Genomic DNA, 17,529 nt, shown 5'->3' with positions numbered 1-17,529 from the left:
GTCGTGCGGAGGCGTTCTGTATGTGTTGAAGGCGTTCCTGAAGTTTGGCTGTGGTTCCTGCGTACAGAGCGTTTCCGTAGTCCAGTCGGCTGGTGATGAGGGCCTGGGTGACCGTCTTTCTGGTTTCGGTGGGGATCCACCGGAAGATCTTTTGGAGCATGCACAGGGTGTTGAAACATGAGGATGAGACTGCGTTGACTTGCTTGGCCATCGTGAGGGAGGAGTCCAGGATGAATCCCAGGTTTCGAGCGTGTTCTGTGGGTGTCGGTGCGGTGCCCAGCGTTGTGGGCCACCAGGAGTCGTCCCAGGCGGATGGGGATTGTCCGAGGATGAGGACCTCCGTCTTGTCCGAGTTGAGCTTCAGACGGCTGTGCTTCATCCATTCTGCGACATCTTTATTCCGTCCTGAAAGTTGGCTTTGGCTGTGAGAGGGTCTTTGGTGAGGGAGAGTACCAGTTGGGTGTCGTCGGCATAGGAGATGATGTTGATGTTGTGTTTGTGTGCGATGGTGGCGAGGGGGCTCATGTAGATATTGAAGAGAGTTGGGCTGAGTGAGGAGACCTGGGGTACGCCCCAGATGATCTTGGTGGCCTCGGAGCGGAAGGGAGGAAGGCGGACACTCTGGGTTCTGTCGGAGAGGAACAATGTGATCCAGTCCAGGGCCTTTCCTTGGATCCCAATGTTGTAGAGGGTGCGGTGGCAGACGGTGTCAAAGGCTGCCGAGAGGTCCAGGAGGATGAGAGCAGCTGTCTCTCCGTTGTCCATCGTGGAAATCGCTCTGCCCAGCGAGTCGGCTGTGACAAGGCCACATCGAATTGTGAACTTCGCTGCATCTCTCCCTTCAGCAATCGCTTGAGAGAGCACTGTCTGGGCCTCCTCCGGCACTGCGGCAGCACGTGCGCCACCGTATCCCACATAGACTCGGAATAACGGCCCAAGAGGCATGCAGTGTTCACAGACCGCAGCCCTGAACTGGCAGAAGAAAAAATCTTCTTCCCAAACTGTTCCAGTTTCTTGGATTCCCTGTCCGGAGGTGCGGAAGGGAATGCGCTTTGGGACGCAGAGGCTTGGACAACCAAGCTCTCAGGGGTGGGGTGATGGGAAAGGAAAATGGGGTCGGCCAGGCGATGGCGTCGGGCCACGTTCCTATCCACAGGAGCCCCTGTGTTGGGCTTGGACCAGGTGCCCAAAAGAATGTCTGAAAGTGCATAATTAAAAGGCAGCAGTGGCTCCGCAGAGGTAGCTGCGGGCTGAAGCACTTCTGTCAGGAAGTTAATCCTGACGGCCACTGTAGGGAGTTGGAGGTGGAGAGCCTCGGCCGCCCTACGTAACACCACTGCTTAACTCGCAACCTCCTCCATACCCACGGTAGGAGAAGTTAGCATGCCAAGGTCAGGAGAGGTGTCAAGACCGCTGGCATCCCCCAATTTCTCAACCCAGTCTGGGTCAAACTCACACTGTGCTGTGAGAGGGTCCTCAGACCCCTCCCAGTCCTCCCCTTCCCCTGAAGGCTGCTGAACAGGCAGAAAAAAAGGAGGTTGGACATAAGGGTGGACGGGCCCCATAGGCGTCAGAATCGGCGTTGAGCGACGCCGTTCCGGCGCCATGTCCACATCAGAGCTGATACCGGCGACGACATTGTCTGGGGGCACGGGCGACGTCGGAAGTGGTGCCAGTGGGGTCGACGTTGGTGGAGGTGTCACGAGGTCAACCGGTGTCGACCGGGATCCAGGCCTCGATCCTTGGGGGACTTGCGGCACCAGGGCCGGAGCAAACAGCGATGCCGGAAACGCCGACAATGAAGAGTGAGGGCCCCGAAGGCGTGCCAGCAGGGCCCGACGGCCCAAAGAGGTGGGCCATGGCCGACAGAAATTCCTGCAGCTGGGCCAGAGTCGCCGACTGACCCAGGAAGGGCGGGTAGGCCGGCGGCGACTGGGTAGGCTCCGCCAGAGACGCAGGGGTGGCACCACCCGCACCCTCAGCCACATCACGCAATGGGCAAGGGGGAGCCGGAGTGCGATGGCGCTTCTTTGACTTCTTGTGATGCTTCGCCTTACCTGACCCAGAGTGTGAAGACTTCGGTCCCAACGAACGATGAAGATAGCTCTGTGACCGGTTCCTCAACCTCCCACCGGACCTGGAATGGCATGGAGTCGACTGCCGGACTTCAAGCAACTTTCGGGACCGCCCCCGCAAAGCCTTTGAAGCCTTGGCCCAGAAGTCGTGGCACAACTTCGGGTCATGGTTGTGCCTCAGGAAGTAGAGAAAAGCGTAGCGGGTCCGTCACCGACATCATGCGATGACAGTCCCCGCAGGACTTGAAACCGGGCATCCCTATGGCACCAGGAGTCGGTCGATCGACTCGAGAAACAGAGACAAAAAGGCCTAGAAAAATTCAGTAAAAAAATTACTTGGGGTACTGCTCTCTCCGGATCTGCTCTTGCTGGTGCGGAAAAAGAAAGAACGCACGAGGGCGGTGTCTAGGTAGCTGCCGCGACGTCATCTCGGCGACCACAACGCCAACGACGGACGCAGAGCTGCAAGACGCCTCCATCTGATGCGCAGGGGTACTGCTGACGAAAACTTTCCGGATCCAGTCTGATGCCTGGGGGTAATTCTAAGGTAAGGAATCTATCACTACGTGTTTCTTTCAAATAGCCATGTGCAAGTGTTCCGCTTCAGTCTGCTCCTCTCTTGAAAGTTTCGGGGTGATTCGGCAAGCGGGGGCAGAGAAAAAAGGGGGGTCCCAAAACGTGTTTTCTCCATGCAATTTTCCATAGGAAACTTTAGACACGGCTACAGCCCGAACTGCTGAAAGAAACTACACCAAATTTGGCAAAAAGGTAGCCCTTGGTTCAGAAAGAGCCCATTTTGTTAAATTGTGTAAATCCGTTCAGTAGTTTTGTAAAATATTAATGGAAAAAGAAGGAATATGCTACTTACCAGTATGCATCTGTTCTTGGCATGTAGGGCTGCCGACATTTATATCTATGCATAGATCGCCGCCTAGTGTTGGGTCCGGATGATTGCACATTGTTGTCCTGGAAGAGTCTTCGAAGTATCCCGAGATAGGTGGCTCCTCCCCTGGACTACAGTGCGCATGGGCATCCTCTCCATGCTCAGATTGTTTTTCGCCATTGTGGCAGAGATGGAGTTTGATACAGTAAGTGATGACCATGCTTGAGAATAATTGTGAGTGCTACAGCTGCGACAGGCACCGGGGAGGAGGGCGGGCGATATAAATGTCAGCAGCCCTACATGCCAAGAACAGATGCATTCTGGTAAGTAGCATATTCCGTTCGAGGCATGTGGGCTGCTGAATTTATATCTATGCATAGAATAAATAGTAGTACCCCCCTTAGCGGCGGTTGCCCGTGCCAGCTGCAGCAGTCTGAAAAAGAGTTCTGAGAACAGCCTGACCTACAGCAGCTTGCTGTTTGGAGTGTACATCCACGCAGTAGTGTTTGGTGAATGTGTGTATGGTGGTCCATGTGGCTGCTCTACATATACCCTCTAGAGGAATGTTACCTAGGAAAGCCATGGATGCCCCTAACTTGCGTGTGGAATGCGCTCCTGGGGGAACTGTTAATGTGCGTTTAGCCTTTTGATAACAGATCTGGATGCACTTAACAATCCATCTGGCTATACCTGATTTTGAAATTGGGTTGCCTTTGTGCTGTGGAGAGAAGGCAACAAACAGTTGCTTAGTTTTCCTGAAATCTTTAGTTCTGTCTATGTAATACGGGAGAGCCCTCTTAACATCTAGTGTGTGTAGTGCTCTGTCTGCCACTTAATCAGGATTTGGGAAGAATACTGGCAGCTCAATAGTTTGGGTAATGTGGAACTGTGACACTACCTTAGGCATAAATTTAGGGTTGGTACGCAGCACCACCCTATTTGCATGAATCTGGATGAAAGGCTCCTGAATAGTGAGGGCCTGCAGCTCACTAACCCGTTGTAGCGATGTGATCGCTACCAGAAAGGCCACTTTCCATGTCAGAAATTGTATCTCACAAGAGTGAAGGGGTTCAAATGGTGGACCCATGAGTCTGGTGAGAACTATGTTTAGATTCCAGACAGGCGAAGGCGGGTGTCGCGGAGGAATTACCCTTTTGAGTCCCTCCATAAAAGCTTTAATGGCAGGCACTTTGAAAAGGGAAAGGTGCTGTCTGTGTTGAAGATAAGCGGCCAGCGCAGCTAAATGTATCCTGATGGAACTATATGCCAGATTGCATCTGTATAGGTGCAATAAATAACATGATGTTTTGCGTTGATGCATCTAGCGGATTTATGTTATTATTGGAACAATAGATAACAAAACGCTTCCATTTTGCCGCATAGCACGCCCTGGTCGTAGGTCGCCTAGCCTCCTTGATGATGGCCATACAGTCAGGGGGCAGGTCCAGGTAGCCAAACTCTATGACCTCAGGAGCCATATTGCAAGGCTCAACTGTTGCGGATCTGGGTGCTGAATGTCTCCATGGCTCTGAGTGAGGAGAGTGGGTGTGAGTCTTAGTGGCTGGTGGGGCACCACTGAAAGTTCTAGGAACGTGGTGTACCATGCTTGCCTTGCCCACGTTGGAGCAACTAGGATGAGGGTCATGGAGTGCTGCCTAAGTTTGCGCGCTACCAGCGGTATGAGCGGTGCTGGTGGAAAAGCGTACGCAAATCTGTTCGACCAGTTCATCCATATCGCATTGCCCTGAGACTGCGGGTGTGGGAACCTGGCGGCGAAGGTGTGGCATTTTGCGTTTTCTTGTGTGACGAATAGGTCTATCTCTGGATGACCCCACTGCTGGAAATACAGTTGTAGCACTGAGGGATGTATCTCCTACTCGTGCATTTGATGGCTGTGTCTGCTGAGCAGGTCCGCCATCTGGTTGTCCTTGCCTGGGAGGTGTTCCGCCATGAGGAACATGTTCATTTGAATGGCCCACTTCCACATGCACTGTGCTAGGTGTGACAATTGTGGAGAGTGTGTCCCTCCCTGTTTCTGGATGTAATACATTGCAGTCATGTTGTCCGTCCGGATCAGCACGACTTTGTAGCATAAATGCAACTTGAATGCCTTCATTGCCATGAAGATTGCCGTCGCTGCTGTGTTGTCCATAGTCCCTGCACCGTGTAATTGAGGACATGCGCTCCCCAGCCCTGGAGAGATGCGTCCGCAGTCAGCACTATCTGTGGTAGAGGCTCTTGGAACGGTCGTCCTCTGCAAAGGTTTTGTGTGTTCCACCAATGCAGAGAGCTGTATGCACGACCGGTCACCAACACTAGGTCTTTCAGCTGTCCCTGAGCCTGGTTCCACTGTTGTGCCAAGCACTCCTGAAGCGGACGCATGTGCAGCCTCGCGTGTGGGACTATAAAGATACAGGAGGCCATCATGCCTATTAGTTGCATGAACACTTGCGCTGGGAGTGAGTGTTGAGGCCTGAATTTTTGAATGAGCACCTGCATGCTGTTGACTCTTGCTGAGTTTGGCCGTGCAGTTGCTGTCAGAGTGTTTATTTCTGCGCCTAAGTACTGTTGGACAGGTGCGGGTTGTAGATGGGATTTTTGGTAATTTAGGGAAAATCCTAGACTGTGTAGGAGGTGAATTGTGCGGGACATGTGGCTGGAACATTGCTGGGCCGACTTTGCTTGGACAAGCCAGTCGTCCAGATATGGATAGACATGGATGTGTTGTCTCCGAAGGTGTGCAGCTACTGTCGCTAAGCACTTGGTAAACACTCTGGGGGCAGTAGTGACCCCGAAAGGCAGGACTTTGAACTGGTAATGCTGGTTGTTGATGGTGAACATGAGATATTTCCTGTGACTGGGGTGAACGGGAATGTGGAAATATGCATCCTTCAGATCTAGTGTTGCTAGGAAGTCTCCCTGACTGAGCAATGGAAGAACTTGCTGCAAAGTGATCATGTGAAAGTGTTCTGACAGGATGTATTCGTTCAAGGGTCTGAGGTCCAGAATGGGCCTGAGAGACCCATCCTTTTTTGGGATTAAGAAGTACAGTGAGTACACCCCTGTACCCTGTTGTTCTAAAGGCACGAGTTCTATGGCCCCTTTGTGCAGCATGGATATGACTTCTTGCTGCAATAAGTGCATGTGCTCTGCGGACATAGGACGGTGCCTTGGGGGTATGTTGGGTGGAGTGGAGGTTAGTTCTAGACAATAACCGTGTTGTATAAGTTGTCTCAACCACCTGTCCGTGGTAATGCCTTCCCAGACTGGCAGGAACTGTTGAAGTCTTCCCCCGACCGGTGTTATATGGTCTGGGGGCAGTGACAAGACGTCACTATTTATTAGTGGCGGAGGATCTGGCATTGTTATTTCCTCGTCCTATAATTTTCTCTAGGGTGGTGTCTACCTTAGGACCAAATAGAAAGTCAGGGTTAACTGGCTAATTAAGCAGAGTTGTTTGGATCTCTGACTTGAAACCAGAGATGCGGAGCCAGGCATGCCTCCTGAGCATTACACTAGTGTTGATGGCCCTAGCCGCTGTGTCAGCTTCATCTAACGCACATTTAATAGATGCGTTTGAGATTAACTTCCCCTCCTGTATGAGCATTTCTGCCCCCTCCTTATAAGCATCAGGCAGGTGTTGCAGTAGCTGCTCTAACGTGTCGTAGTGAGCCCTATCATATCTTTCCAATAGGGCCTGTGTATTTGAGATTCTCCAAATATTAGCCGCTTGAGCTGCCACACATTTGCCAGAAGCTTCCAAGATCTTGGATTCTTTGTCCGGAGGAGGAGCATCACCACTTGTTTGAGAGTTTGCTGTCTTACGAGCATTAGCCACCACCAAGGAGTCCAACGGGAGCTGGCCCTTGATATACGTAGGGTCCACAGGTGCAGGTCGGTACTTCCTCTCAATCCTGGGGTTTATCACCCTTGCCTTTGTTGGCTATTCAAAAATGTCACCAGCATGATGTTTGAGCACACCTTTGAGCATAGGCAAAGATTTTACAGATCTTTCTGATGTTGAGAAGGTATCAAACAGAAAGTCTTCCTCCACTGGGTCAGCGTGCATGTCCACATCATGGTTAAGGGCTGCCCTCTCAATTAACGCGTTAAACGCAGCAGTATCCTCAGTAGGCGATGTCTTGACCGCATAGGACTGAGTGTCAGGGGTGGTGTGTGGTTCATCAGGGTCAACAGGGTCAGTCCATGGTTGGGACTCCTCCTGGCTTGTGTCAATGGGATAATTAAACTGGTCCTCATTGTACCCTTCCTCCACATCCTCAGTGGCAGGTGTGGGGGGAATAGGTATGTCTTGTCCATAGGATTGTATGGGTTCAAAAAGAGTAGGTGAGGTGGCAGAGTCTCTCTTTCTCTTGAGTGGTATCTTGTAGGACTCCATAGGATGTTCAGGAATGATTTTCCTTTTATAAATGGTGAGTCGCCCCGATTCGGAGTCGATGAATAGTTTCGACTGGTTATTATAGGACGGTGCCTGGAACAGAACGTCCTCCTGCATGGGCTGAGCATGTGCGGCTACCGACGTCGACTTGGATGCGTCGGTGCTCTTAGGGAGCTGGACCGTCTTAGGTCGCGCTGTTGGGGGCAGTCCATATTTTATTGGCGCCGGAAGCGTCGGCGACGGACTGACCTGCTTCGAGGTCGGAGTCGTTTTCGATCCGACCGACTTCGACTGTTCAGCCTGTTGCTTGTGGCTATGCGTCGACTCGAGCTGTTGTGGCGCAGCAGGTACGCCCTTTTGCTTCGACTTGCTCTGTTCCTTTGTTTTTGACTCGAAGGCCTTCACCATTAGCGGCTTCCGAGGCTTCGGATCGAGGCTTTTTTGGGTCTCGCGGCCTTTGGAAGAGTCGCCATCTTTGGACCCCGACGTCGACGTGAGCGTGACGTGCTTAACAGTAGACACGGGCTTCGGCGCCCGGATCTTCAGGTCGACACCCCCTTGCGACACCGAGGGGTCGAACACACGTTTTGACTTGGAATGTTCCGAAGTCGTCGAGCCGATGACTGTTTTCACCAGTTTTGGTTTCGATTTATTGTCTTTAGGTTTTGATTTCGATTTTTCCACTGATTGTGGCCGATCGACCGATGGCTCTTTGGAAATGTTCTTAGCCTGGCTTGGAAGCGGGGCTGTAGAACGCGGATGAAGATCTTGGCTAAGGCCTTCCGGCGATGCCTCAACCTGAGCCGTGGAAATTTTTTTTTTTTTACTGGGCCCCACTACTGCGGTTGGGCCCTGCTCATCGCCTGAGTCGTCATCGACGGCTCCGATGGGTTGTGCGTCGTCTCCTACCTCGACGATGTCTTCATCAAGGACGTAGGATTCTTCTCCGTCCTCATCGTAGTTGGATTCTCGCTCCGACGCGGGATCCGACTGTTGATCAGGATCCTCCTCGTCGACACGCTCTTCGTCGTCAGCTCCGAAGATGTTTTCTGGATCGGGCGCTGACTCCCGCGCCGACTGTCGCGCAGCGCGTCGAAGGCGAAGAGTTTTCTTCGATCTGAATCGAGAACAGGCCATGCAGCTGGCCTCGTCGTGGTCCGGTGAGAGACATTTATTGCACACTGGGTGCACATCGATGTGAGGGTATTTTGAGTTGCAAACGGGGCATAGTTTGAACGGGCTCCGTTCCATCGTCGATCGTCGATGGGGCCTTTGGTGTCGAAAGGCAAGCGGCCGTCGACGTCCGTCTCGAAGAACTGGAACAAATACAAGGCACCGAACGAAAGACAATACCGACGCCCCGAAGGCCTTTTGGCCTTGAGAAAAGTTTTTATATATAATCCGAACGTGAGTTAAGAAAGTACATCCAAACCCAATGGCGGAATAAAAACAATCTGAGCATGGAGAGGATGCCCATGCGCACTGTAGTCCAGGGGAGGAGCCACCTATCTCGGGATACTTCGAAGACTCTTCCAGGACAACAATGTGCAATCATCCGGACCCAACACTAGGCGGCGATCTATGCATAGATATAAATTCAACAGCCCACATGCCTCGAACATATATATATATATATACCTGAATCCATCTAGGATTCTAATAAAGTGGTAACTCTTAAAACATTTAATTTAAAAAAGAATTAAACGAGGGGGTTCATTTTGTCATAGAAAGTATGATTAGTGCTGCAGAAAGAAAAATTAGGGCACATTTTGAGTGACTTCTCAAATCCTCTTCTATTTCATTAAAAAATTCTGACATGCAGACTGAAACATGCACTTTCAATACCAGAAGCAGACTTCCCTGGTGAGCAGTAGCTTTACTACAGTGATCTAATAAGCGCACTAGGGTGCTACTATTCAGAATTTATGGCAAATGTGTGACTTTTAACACAATTTATGGCATTTGTAACACAATTCGCCTACCGGGCATTGGTGTAAAAAATCTAAATTATAGATTGCTTAACTCCTTGCCTGTAATATGATATTATGACGGATGTGTAAATCGTTAAGACTGAGTTTTTCTGTCTAGCTCTTGTTTTTTCACTCTTTTTATACTTTCATGCTTGTTGTAACAAATATGTTAATTATATTGTGTTTTTATGAACTTTTGTGATATCAAATGTATTCATTTACGGATATTCCCGTGTTTTTATTGAGAATATTTGTAATGTGAATAATAAATATATGTGATATATTTTTTTTAACATACAGTGTTATAGTGGTTTCCCTATTACATGTGGCCTAATCCTGAAATGTGTGGACAGTGATGAATGAGAATCAGACTGTAGTGGGGTGAATGGTAACTACTGACAGGTTCTACCCGGTTAGGAAATTTACCCAAGGGGATTTTTCTATTGTCACTTTGTAAGTGCCCTATTCCCTTTGGTTTTAAGGGGCCCCTCTCTTTTTCCCAAAAATTTCTATATTAGCAGCTTTGCTTGGTAAGCTTTGTCTGAACAGTAAGTGCCTAGGCCTTCAAGGTTATTTCAACACAGTGGTTGTTGTTCGGACTGATCAGAGCACGTTCTAGACATAACATATATGCAGCTGTGGCCACCTCTGATTTTGGCGCGTTTAATATTGCACTGTGTAGGCATGATCACACACACTTGGAGAACATTTGCATGCTGAGAGCTGGTGCAAAATCTGATGTGACCCATCTCTGCTAGTACCAGAGGTATGGGGCCGCCCTTGTATCCCAAGAGACCTTCTGTAGATATAAAATAACCTACTAGTAAGGGAGGGTGAAATATATGTATATTTTAAACCTGTTTCCATTTAGTATCATAACATGCTTTCTCCCTTTGTATTTTATGGAATAGTAACTATGCTGATAATCTTGTTGCTGATAATATGTCTGCTTGTAATAGCTAAGATTCTGCGCATGAGAACACGGCATTAGAAATAAATATTTCAAAATTGCACGTGTCTTCTTTTACTCCCTGTTTTGGACTGGTATGATAGTATAACGAAAGAGTGTTCATGTGTTCCACATTGCCTGAGGTAATCTAAGTTCCATGTTCTGGGTTGTCTAATCATTGGTGTTATGGAAGAGCCAATGAGACACTGACGCTAGTCTGGTAGGGGATGTTGGGTACTAAGGTGAGTTTTGGCACACCCTAATTCACAGAGGTTCCAAGTCTCTATGCACAGTTCTGTGTAGGAGCAGAATCCCTGCTACAGTGTAGTGCAAGAAAGTTTAATATAAGTTGGGTGGTAAACGTATGAGGGGAATTGATACAGAAGCCACAAGAGTAGAAAATGTGTGGGTGTCATTTAGGTGGCAGAACATATGGAGGGAGACAGACAACATACTGGTGCTAAGGTATGTACGTAAGGTACACAGCAGCCATCACTTTGCCCTGAAAAAATATGGCTACTATGGATGTGAGGTTTACAAGTATGTGCCAAGAATATGTGAAGAGCTCACTCACACCTTCAACAATTTTGCCATCATGAAAAGGGGCATATGTAATATCTAGCAATTGACTGCAAAATGTCAGTAGCTTAAGTCCTAAGTTCTGTGGTACTTTGAGCTGGTATCAGCAGACAGAAGACGCTGCAGACACTTCCTAATAAGCATAATGCAGCACACGTTTGCTAATTGCACAACGTGAAGGGTGCTGGTTCCCATATCTGATTAAGAAGTACCTTTACCATAGACCCAGTACCATACAGTAGATGCAGGTGACAGGAAAATAGGCAAAATCACACTAACTATGCGACACCTACGAATGGCGCAGAGTTCGCACACACACCCCTACCGGATCCATTAGGAGGGGACACAGAGGGTTCCTGGATCTAGTCACAGGGAGTTACTATCTTTGATGTCATCCTCCTGTGAGGGGATGGGTCTTCTTACAAAGGCAGACTGGACTCTGCCTACAGTCTACCGTGGCTATTTAAACTGCTGCATTATTTTTCACTGATTCTCTCTGTCTGGTGCAGGAGCACAGCATCTCAGTTATGTAATCCTGCATCAAGTATCTCCTAGACAACATAAACTGTCATGAGCAGAGCATTCAGTTGGATTTAAGATTCTGATTAACCCTGAACTTCTAGCTCTCTGTGGCAGGGGAGCATGTGTTGCTTTCCCTCTAGGGAAAGCCCACCACACCTACAAACACTGACTTTATAAATTGTGGTTCCTGTTGAGCCAGGAGAAGATTGTGCACAACATAGTGGATAAATCCCCGCTTTTCCATAAACTCTAGGATCCAGTTCTTCTCTAACTAAACTCTAATATTTGGAGCAGAACATGCCCCCAGAGGCCTTGTGCCTTGGGCCTATGGGACACAACACAGTTACCCCGCTATGGCGTGGCCCTCTCGACAGACTCTACTGTGTGGGTTGTACTACTCTTATGTTCATGCTAGAGATGTGGACATGGAGTGGGGCTGGAGATGGGCGGTCACCCACCACTTTGGTTGCTATTATTGCAAGCATTGTTTGTATGCCTATAAATGTAAAACGTCGATAAAAATGTTTGACTTAAACATCTTACTGTTTATGTTTTTATATGAGAACTGAAGCATTATCTAATGAAGCTTTGTTATGCAGTCTATGTATGGAACCAATGAAATTATGTGACAATGAAAGTGCAAATTGGGAAAAAGAGTAGATTAATATATGCGGCAAAGAATGTTAAATTGGACAGCTTATTATGAGATTACCGACTAAATTTGACAACACATTCTGTTGCATTTTTACCTAGCTATTTTGACATTGTAGCGCATATTATTCCAAAAGAGTTTTCAATGCTATAAAACATCTGTTTCTTTAGTATCTATACACATTCAAAATGTTATCCACCAACACTAATCGTTTGCATCGATGCAACAGAACATTTTTTGTATAAACACTTTTGTTTCTCCCTCTTGGAATAGCAGAAAACGAACAAACATACATACCCCTCTGCAGAAAGAAACCTACAAGTCATATTGCACCTCATGTTTCCTGTGCATTCCAGTTACATTCCAAAAACATTTCTTTAGTTTCAGAATTACTTTGTGTTCATAGCATATAGTCTCTAGAAACACCTCAGTTTATTAGGAAACAGAACCTCAGATCAATACAGTACATTCATATTTACTATATATGTGTCACAGTAAGAAGCACTTTAGGATCTCAGTCAAATTACCTTAAGAAGAAGGTAACTATCAGTGTACCCTCTTAAATTGACTGCAAGAGTCTGCAATGTCAACAGGCATGAAAAGTAAAACAGCATTTTGATGGCAGAGGAAGATATATTCACTTTGTGGTTTCATTACAGCCAAAAGCCCTTCTGCAGATGATCAATCGGTTATCTTCACACAACTGAAACCTCCTAAAGTTAACTTGTGCAAAGTGTCAACCGTAAAGTTGTACTCTGTACAGATATTGTGCTAACATTTGGACTCTTTGAACAAGGTAAATTGCATTTGTTAAACTTAGTCATGCTATTGCGTGGCACGGGCGATGATTAAAAAACGCTGTTTGAATGGTCTAAAAACAAAGAGCATAATGAATATCCCAAAGTCACGCTGAACCACACATTCCATAATGCCAGCAAGCACTTCAGAATCACCTCTGCTCACTCAGTTGGCAATGCTGAAAAATAACAAAACATTTCTTGAGCAACAGAATGAAAAGGGATTTCCCCAGTGTCATATGCTCACCTGTGCTGTTCATGCAGAGATTCCACTTTGGTTATAAAATCATTATTTTGATCTGGTATAAAATTAATATTTGACAAATATCCTGAATGGTGTATGGAAGATATATAGTCTCCAAGTTGAGCTATTAAAATGAACAAATATAGATCTGTTAATTAAGTTGCACCAACATATATATCACATAACTTTAGGCATATTTATCTCTCAATTGGGAAAAAGGTACAGTGAATGATGATTCACATTACAGTAATAACATTCCAGAAGAGTCTTAATTTAGGTCTTCATACATTTGAGGATAATAATAATAATTACCTGCTTGGGAGGCATATATAGCACTTCAGTATAAAATTTCATAACAAGAACGTAGGCTAACATAATGCATGTTTCTTTTAATGCAGTCCAAGCAGCCGCATGCATCACACTCCACAATTAAACATAAAAAAACGTTATACGTGTGCTTCATTGACTATTCAGCTGCATTCGACAGCATAGACAGAGGAAAACTCTGGGCTAAGCTCTCAAGTTGTGATGCTGACCCCAAACTGTTGAATCTACTGATTTTATTGCACACAGAAACCTGGGTTCAAATAAAACTGGGGGCAGGTAATTGTTTATCAAGAGAGATACCAACTACAAAAGGGTTGAAGCAGGGGTGTGTCCTTGCACCAACCCTGTTCAATCTCTTTTTGTCCGACCTCTCCAAAGACCTTGACAACTACAATCATCATGCCCCAAAGCTAGGGGGCTTCACTCTGTCCAACTTATTGTACGCGGATGATTTAATATTAATAAGCCAAACTCCCGTAGGTCTACAACATCTCATTAATGCAACGAGAAATTTTCAGAAAAGAACGAGCTAACTATAAATTCAGAAAAATCAAAGGTGATGATATTAAATCAAAAATTCAAAAAGCTACGGCCACGGTGGTTTTTACGCGACCAAAAGATGGAAACAGTCAAAGAATATAAATATTTGGGCATTATCTTCGATACTAAAGGCTCATTTAAACAACAAAAAACGGTAATCAAGAACAGAGGGATTTCATTGGCCATCGCACTAAAAAGCATAAAGAACAAAATAGCGGGACCAAACCTAATCCCTCTGCTAGACATTCTACAAGCAAGACTCCTGCCATCGATAACCTATGGCAGCGAAAGGGAGAGACGAGGCCATTTTAGACAAAGTAGTATCCAAAGCCATGCGAATACTTTTCAGTCTCCCGCCGTACACCTCGCCGGCTCAATTGAGGCTTGAGTTCGGCCTACAGAAACAACAAATAGCACGCAAAGGTGCTTATGTAAAATGCTGGCACAAAGTAAAGAGTGTTGAGATGGGCATCCTGAACACTTACCTTTGAATGAGCTGGAAAGAAAAATGGCTTGCCCCGCAATGGTCTATCTTCAAGCAGCAATAAACACCCTTGAGTTAAAAGACCTCTGGGAAGCAAGTTGTACACATAAATACTTTAAACGCCTCGTTAACAAAACTGTGAAGATAAAATCCCTGGAAGAAGACAAAGTAGCACTAACCAGGAGGTCACACGGGTGGTTCGTGATCCAGAGCTACACCAGGCCCCTACCACAGGGATATTTAGGCACTGGCTTCTGAAGGACGGCGAAGGAATCCTTTCTGCAGTTGAGGATGGGGGTAATACCATCAAAGGAACATCTTGCCCTGTGGAGACGCTTGGAATTCAACACAAAGTGCAGACTCTGCAAAAACCCAAAGGAGGATGTTTTGCATCTGCTATGAAGCTGCAAAGCCCTAGATAGTGAACGAAGTAGACAGTTAACACAGCTTTGGAACCAAAGACGTCTGCGTACCCGCTGACAAGCCCTGTTGGCAAGCTTTAAGGGGGACGACATTCAATTAGCCTGTAGACTGGTTCGCTTTATGAAATTAGTAAACACAGCGCTAAACCCAGCAGCTAGTCCATGAACTGGATAAACTTCGATTTGCTTTTGTACATATTTATATTTTTCATATTTGCAAATCTTGAAACGTTTTTATATTAATGTTATTGTACTGAATTGACCTGTTTTTATTATTTTTATTTTTTATGTGCTTGCAACAGTGCTCAACTATGTATTTTTAGACAAATTGCAAATATTTTTATTAATTGTGCAATAAAGAATTTACTTACTTACTTACTTGCATGCATGCATCACAAAGTAAAAGGTTCAAGAACAGAACATTAGAAACAAATAATAGGCATGGGCAAACAACAATCTGCCTCTTTTAAATGCGGCTCCGAGCAGATAAGTTGACTTTAATACTATGCTAATTACTGTCTTCCTTCCTTTTTAAGGTACATTTCCTGATGGTTTAACTCCCCCCCCCCTTCACCCATATCTTTATACCGATCTACAATTTACGGAGATTCCTCCCTTTTCACTTTTCAACTCCTACTTGGGCACCCCCACCACCCCCTCCTAAACACCAATAACCGGCGCCACTTCCAACCGCGCCCTTCCCTTCGTTTATTAGGTTTTGCCTAGCAATGCGTACGAAGTACGCATGCGCTAGCAAAACCTCTTGAGTTCTATGTCGGGTGATGACCCGCCTCTGTCTATCATTGGCTAGCTCCATAAATGGAGGCTAGCCATTGGGAGACAGAGGCTGTCAATCGTGCTTTCTCTTGAAAACGCGATTCGGGGGCGTTTCTGGTGCTTTTTTAAGCCCCGCCCCTTTGTCCCGGGCCGCGCTGCGATTGGCTGCCGGCCCGGGACACCCCCGTGACGTCATTCCCGGGCCGCGCTGTGATTGGCTGCCGGCCCGGGACACCCCCGTGACGTCAGCCAATCACAGCGCGGCCCGGGACCTGACTTTTTTAGGTTTCGTAACCTGGCGAGGGGCGAAGCCCCTCCCAGATCGAAATCTGTTGTTTTTAATAGTGGGGTTAGAACCGCCTCTGCCTCTCATTGGCTAGCTCCATAAATGGAGGCTAGCCATTGGGAGGCAGAGGCTGTCAATCGCGTTTTCTCTCGAAAACGCGATTCGGGGGCGTTTCTGGTGCTTTTTTTAAGCCCCGCCCCTTTGTCCCGGGCCGCGCTGCCATTGGCTGCCGGCCCGGGACACCCCCGTGACGTCATTCCCGGGCCGCGCTGTGATTGGCTGCCGGCCCGGGACACCCCCGTGACGTCAGCCAATCACAGCGCGGCCCGGGACCTGACTTGTTCTCAGTTCCTTCTTCCTTCGCAAGAGCGTCTCGCACAGGAGGGGCTCGGCCGGTCTCTTGAAGAGCCGGGGGGAAGAAGCCTTGCTTGTACCTCCATTCCAGGACATTGTGTTCATCCTGTTTGATCTGTGGACGGCGGCATTCCACTGGAGCCTTGTCTATGCAACCTCCTACTCGTCTGAGAATTCAGGTTTGATCCTCCCCACCCAAGATTAAATGAGGCTACTTACCCCCCTGCCTTATCTTCAACGAAGAACCTAGATTTCGACACCAGCGAATAGGCACTGTGATGAGGCCAGAGGAAACAGACAAACATCGGAATTGGAGCGCAAATAAACACGTGTGTGATACACCGCCGTACTGAGTATACGTAAACCACGCGGCCATTTTGCAGTGGAGCAGTTGTTTCGCTCAATGCACCAAACGTCCTTCAGCAGCAAGCAAAGCGTTGTTTACGAGTATAGTATATACTTTTTTCAATATGTAATATTCATTTTCTTATTATTATTATTCAAGTCAAGTCAAAAAGATCTTTATTTCGGCAAAAAAAATTGAATAACATAGTTAATAATATATTACTTAATATATCAGAAATTAACAGGGTCTATCTTAAGCGTTTACTACAAGAGTGTTTACGCTTTGGTACAATGATATTACCAAATTATTTAGATCTACTGTGGAATTCTCTTTGTATTTGGCTTCGAGTCACTCTTTATAAAGATGGCCGTCTTCGTTGAGAATATTCGCGGCATTAGACCCTTAATTTGATCTTTTGAGCATATTAAAGACAAGTGTTGAGGCTTCCATAGTGGAAAGAAAGAAGGGTCACGGCCCGCAGAGCCTGGCCCAGGCGGAAATGGCGTCATGGTGAGCAGCATGTCGGGAGAGGTAGTATTTTGGTCTCTCTTTGCCCAAGCTACTGCACGGGTGTAGTCTGTCTGTGCATCCTCGCGGGCCGCTGACATGGCGGGAATGGAGCTGCTGTCCGACCAGGGCTACCGGGTGGACGGGCGGAAGCCGGGCGAGTTGCGCAAGATCCAGGCCCGCATGGGGGTCTTCGCGCAGGCCGACGGATCCGCCTACATCGAGCAGGGCAACACCAAGGCGCTGGCTGTGGTGTACGGGCCGCATGAGGTGAGCCTCGACTGTTGATGTTTTTTTTTTTTTTTTTTTGCAGTTTTATTTAGCGCGAACTGGACCCGCAGGTATTGGAGCACTTTACATGGGCACCGGTTTCATTACACAAGGACTCATTCATTTGTGGTAGGCGGTGGAAGATT

The 17,529-nt window shown here is 47.3% G+C and overlaps 1 protein-coding gene across 5 annotated transcripts in view; it reads right to left on the bottom strand.

Annotated features, from left to right (window-relative positions):
• The window catches only part of PTPN3 (protein tyrosine phosphatase non-receptor type 3), a 1,880,479-nt gene that overhangs the window by 1,166,568 nt on the left and 696,382 nt on the right, over window positions 1–17,529 (bottom strand). For all 5 annotated transcript variants that reach the window (XM_078687727.1, XM_078687724.1, XM_078687726.1 and 2 more), the window contains one exon: window positions 13,074–13,194. In XM_078687727.1, coding sequence (XP_078543853.1) covers window positions 13,074–13,194 — 121 coding nt within the window. The remainder of the gene's footprint in view (window positions 1–13,073; window positions 13,195–17,529) is intronic.

Source organism: Lissotriton helveticus, chromosome 4_1 (assembly GCF_964261635.1).
Source record: "Lissotriton helveticus chromosome 4_1, aLisHel1.1, whole genome shotgun sequence".
Lineage (NCBI taxonomy): Eukaryota > Metazoa > Chordata > Amphibia > Caudata > Salamandridae > Lissotriton > Lissotriton helveticus.
This window is presented reverse-complemented; position numbering and strand designations above follow the sequence as displayed.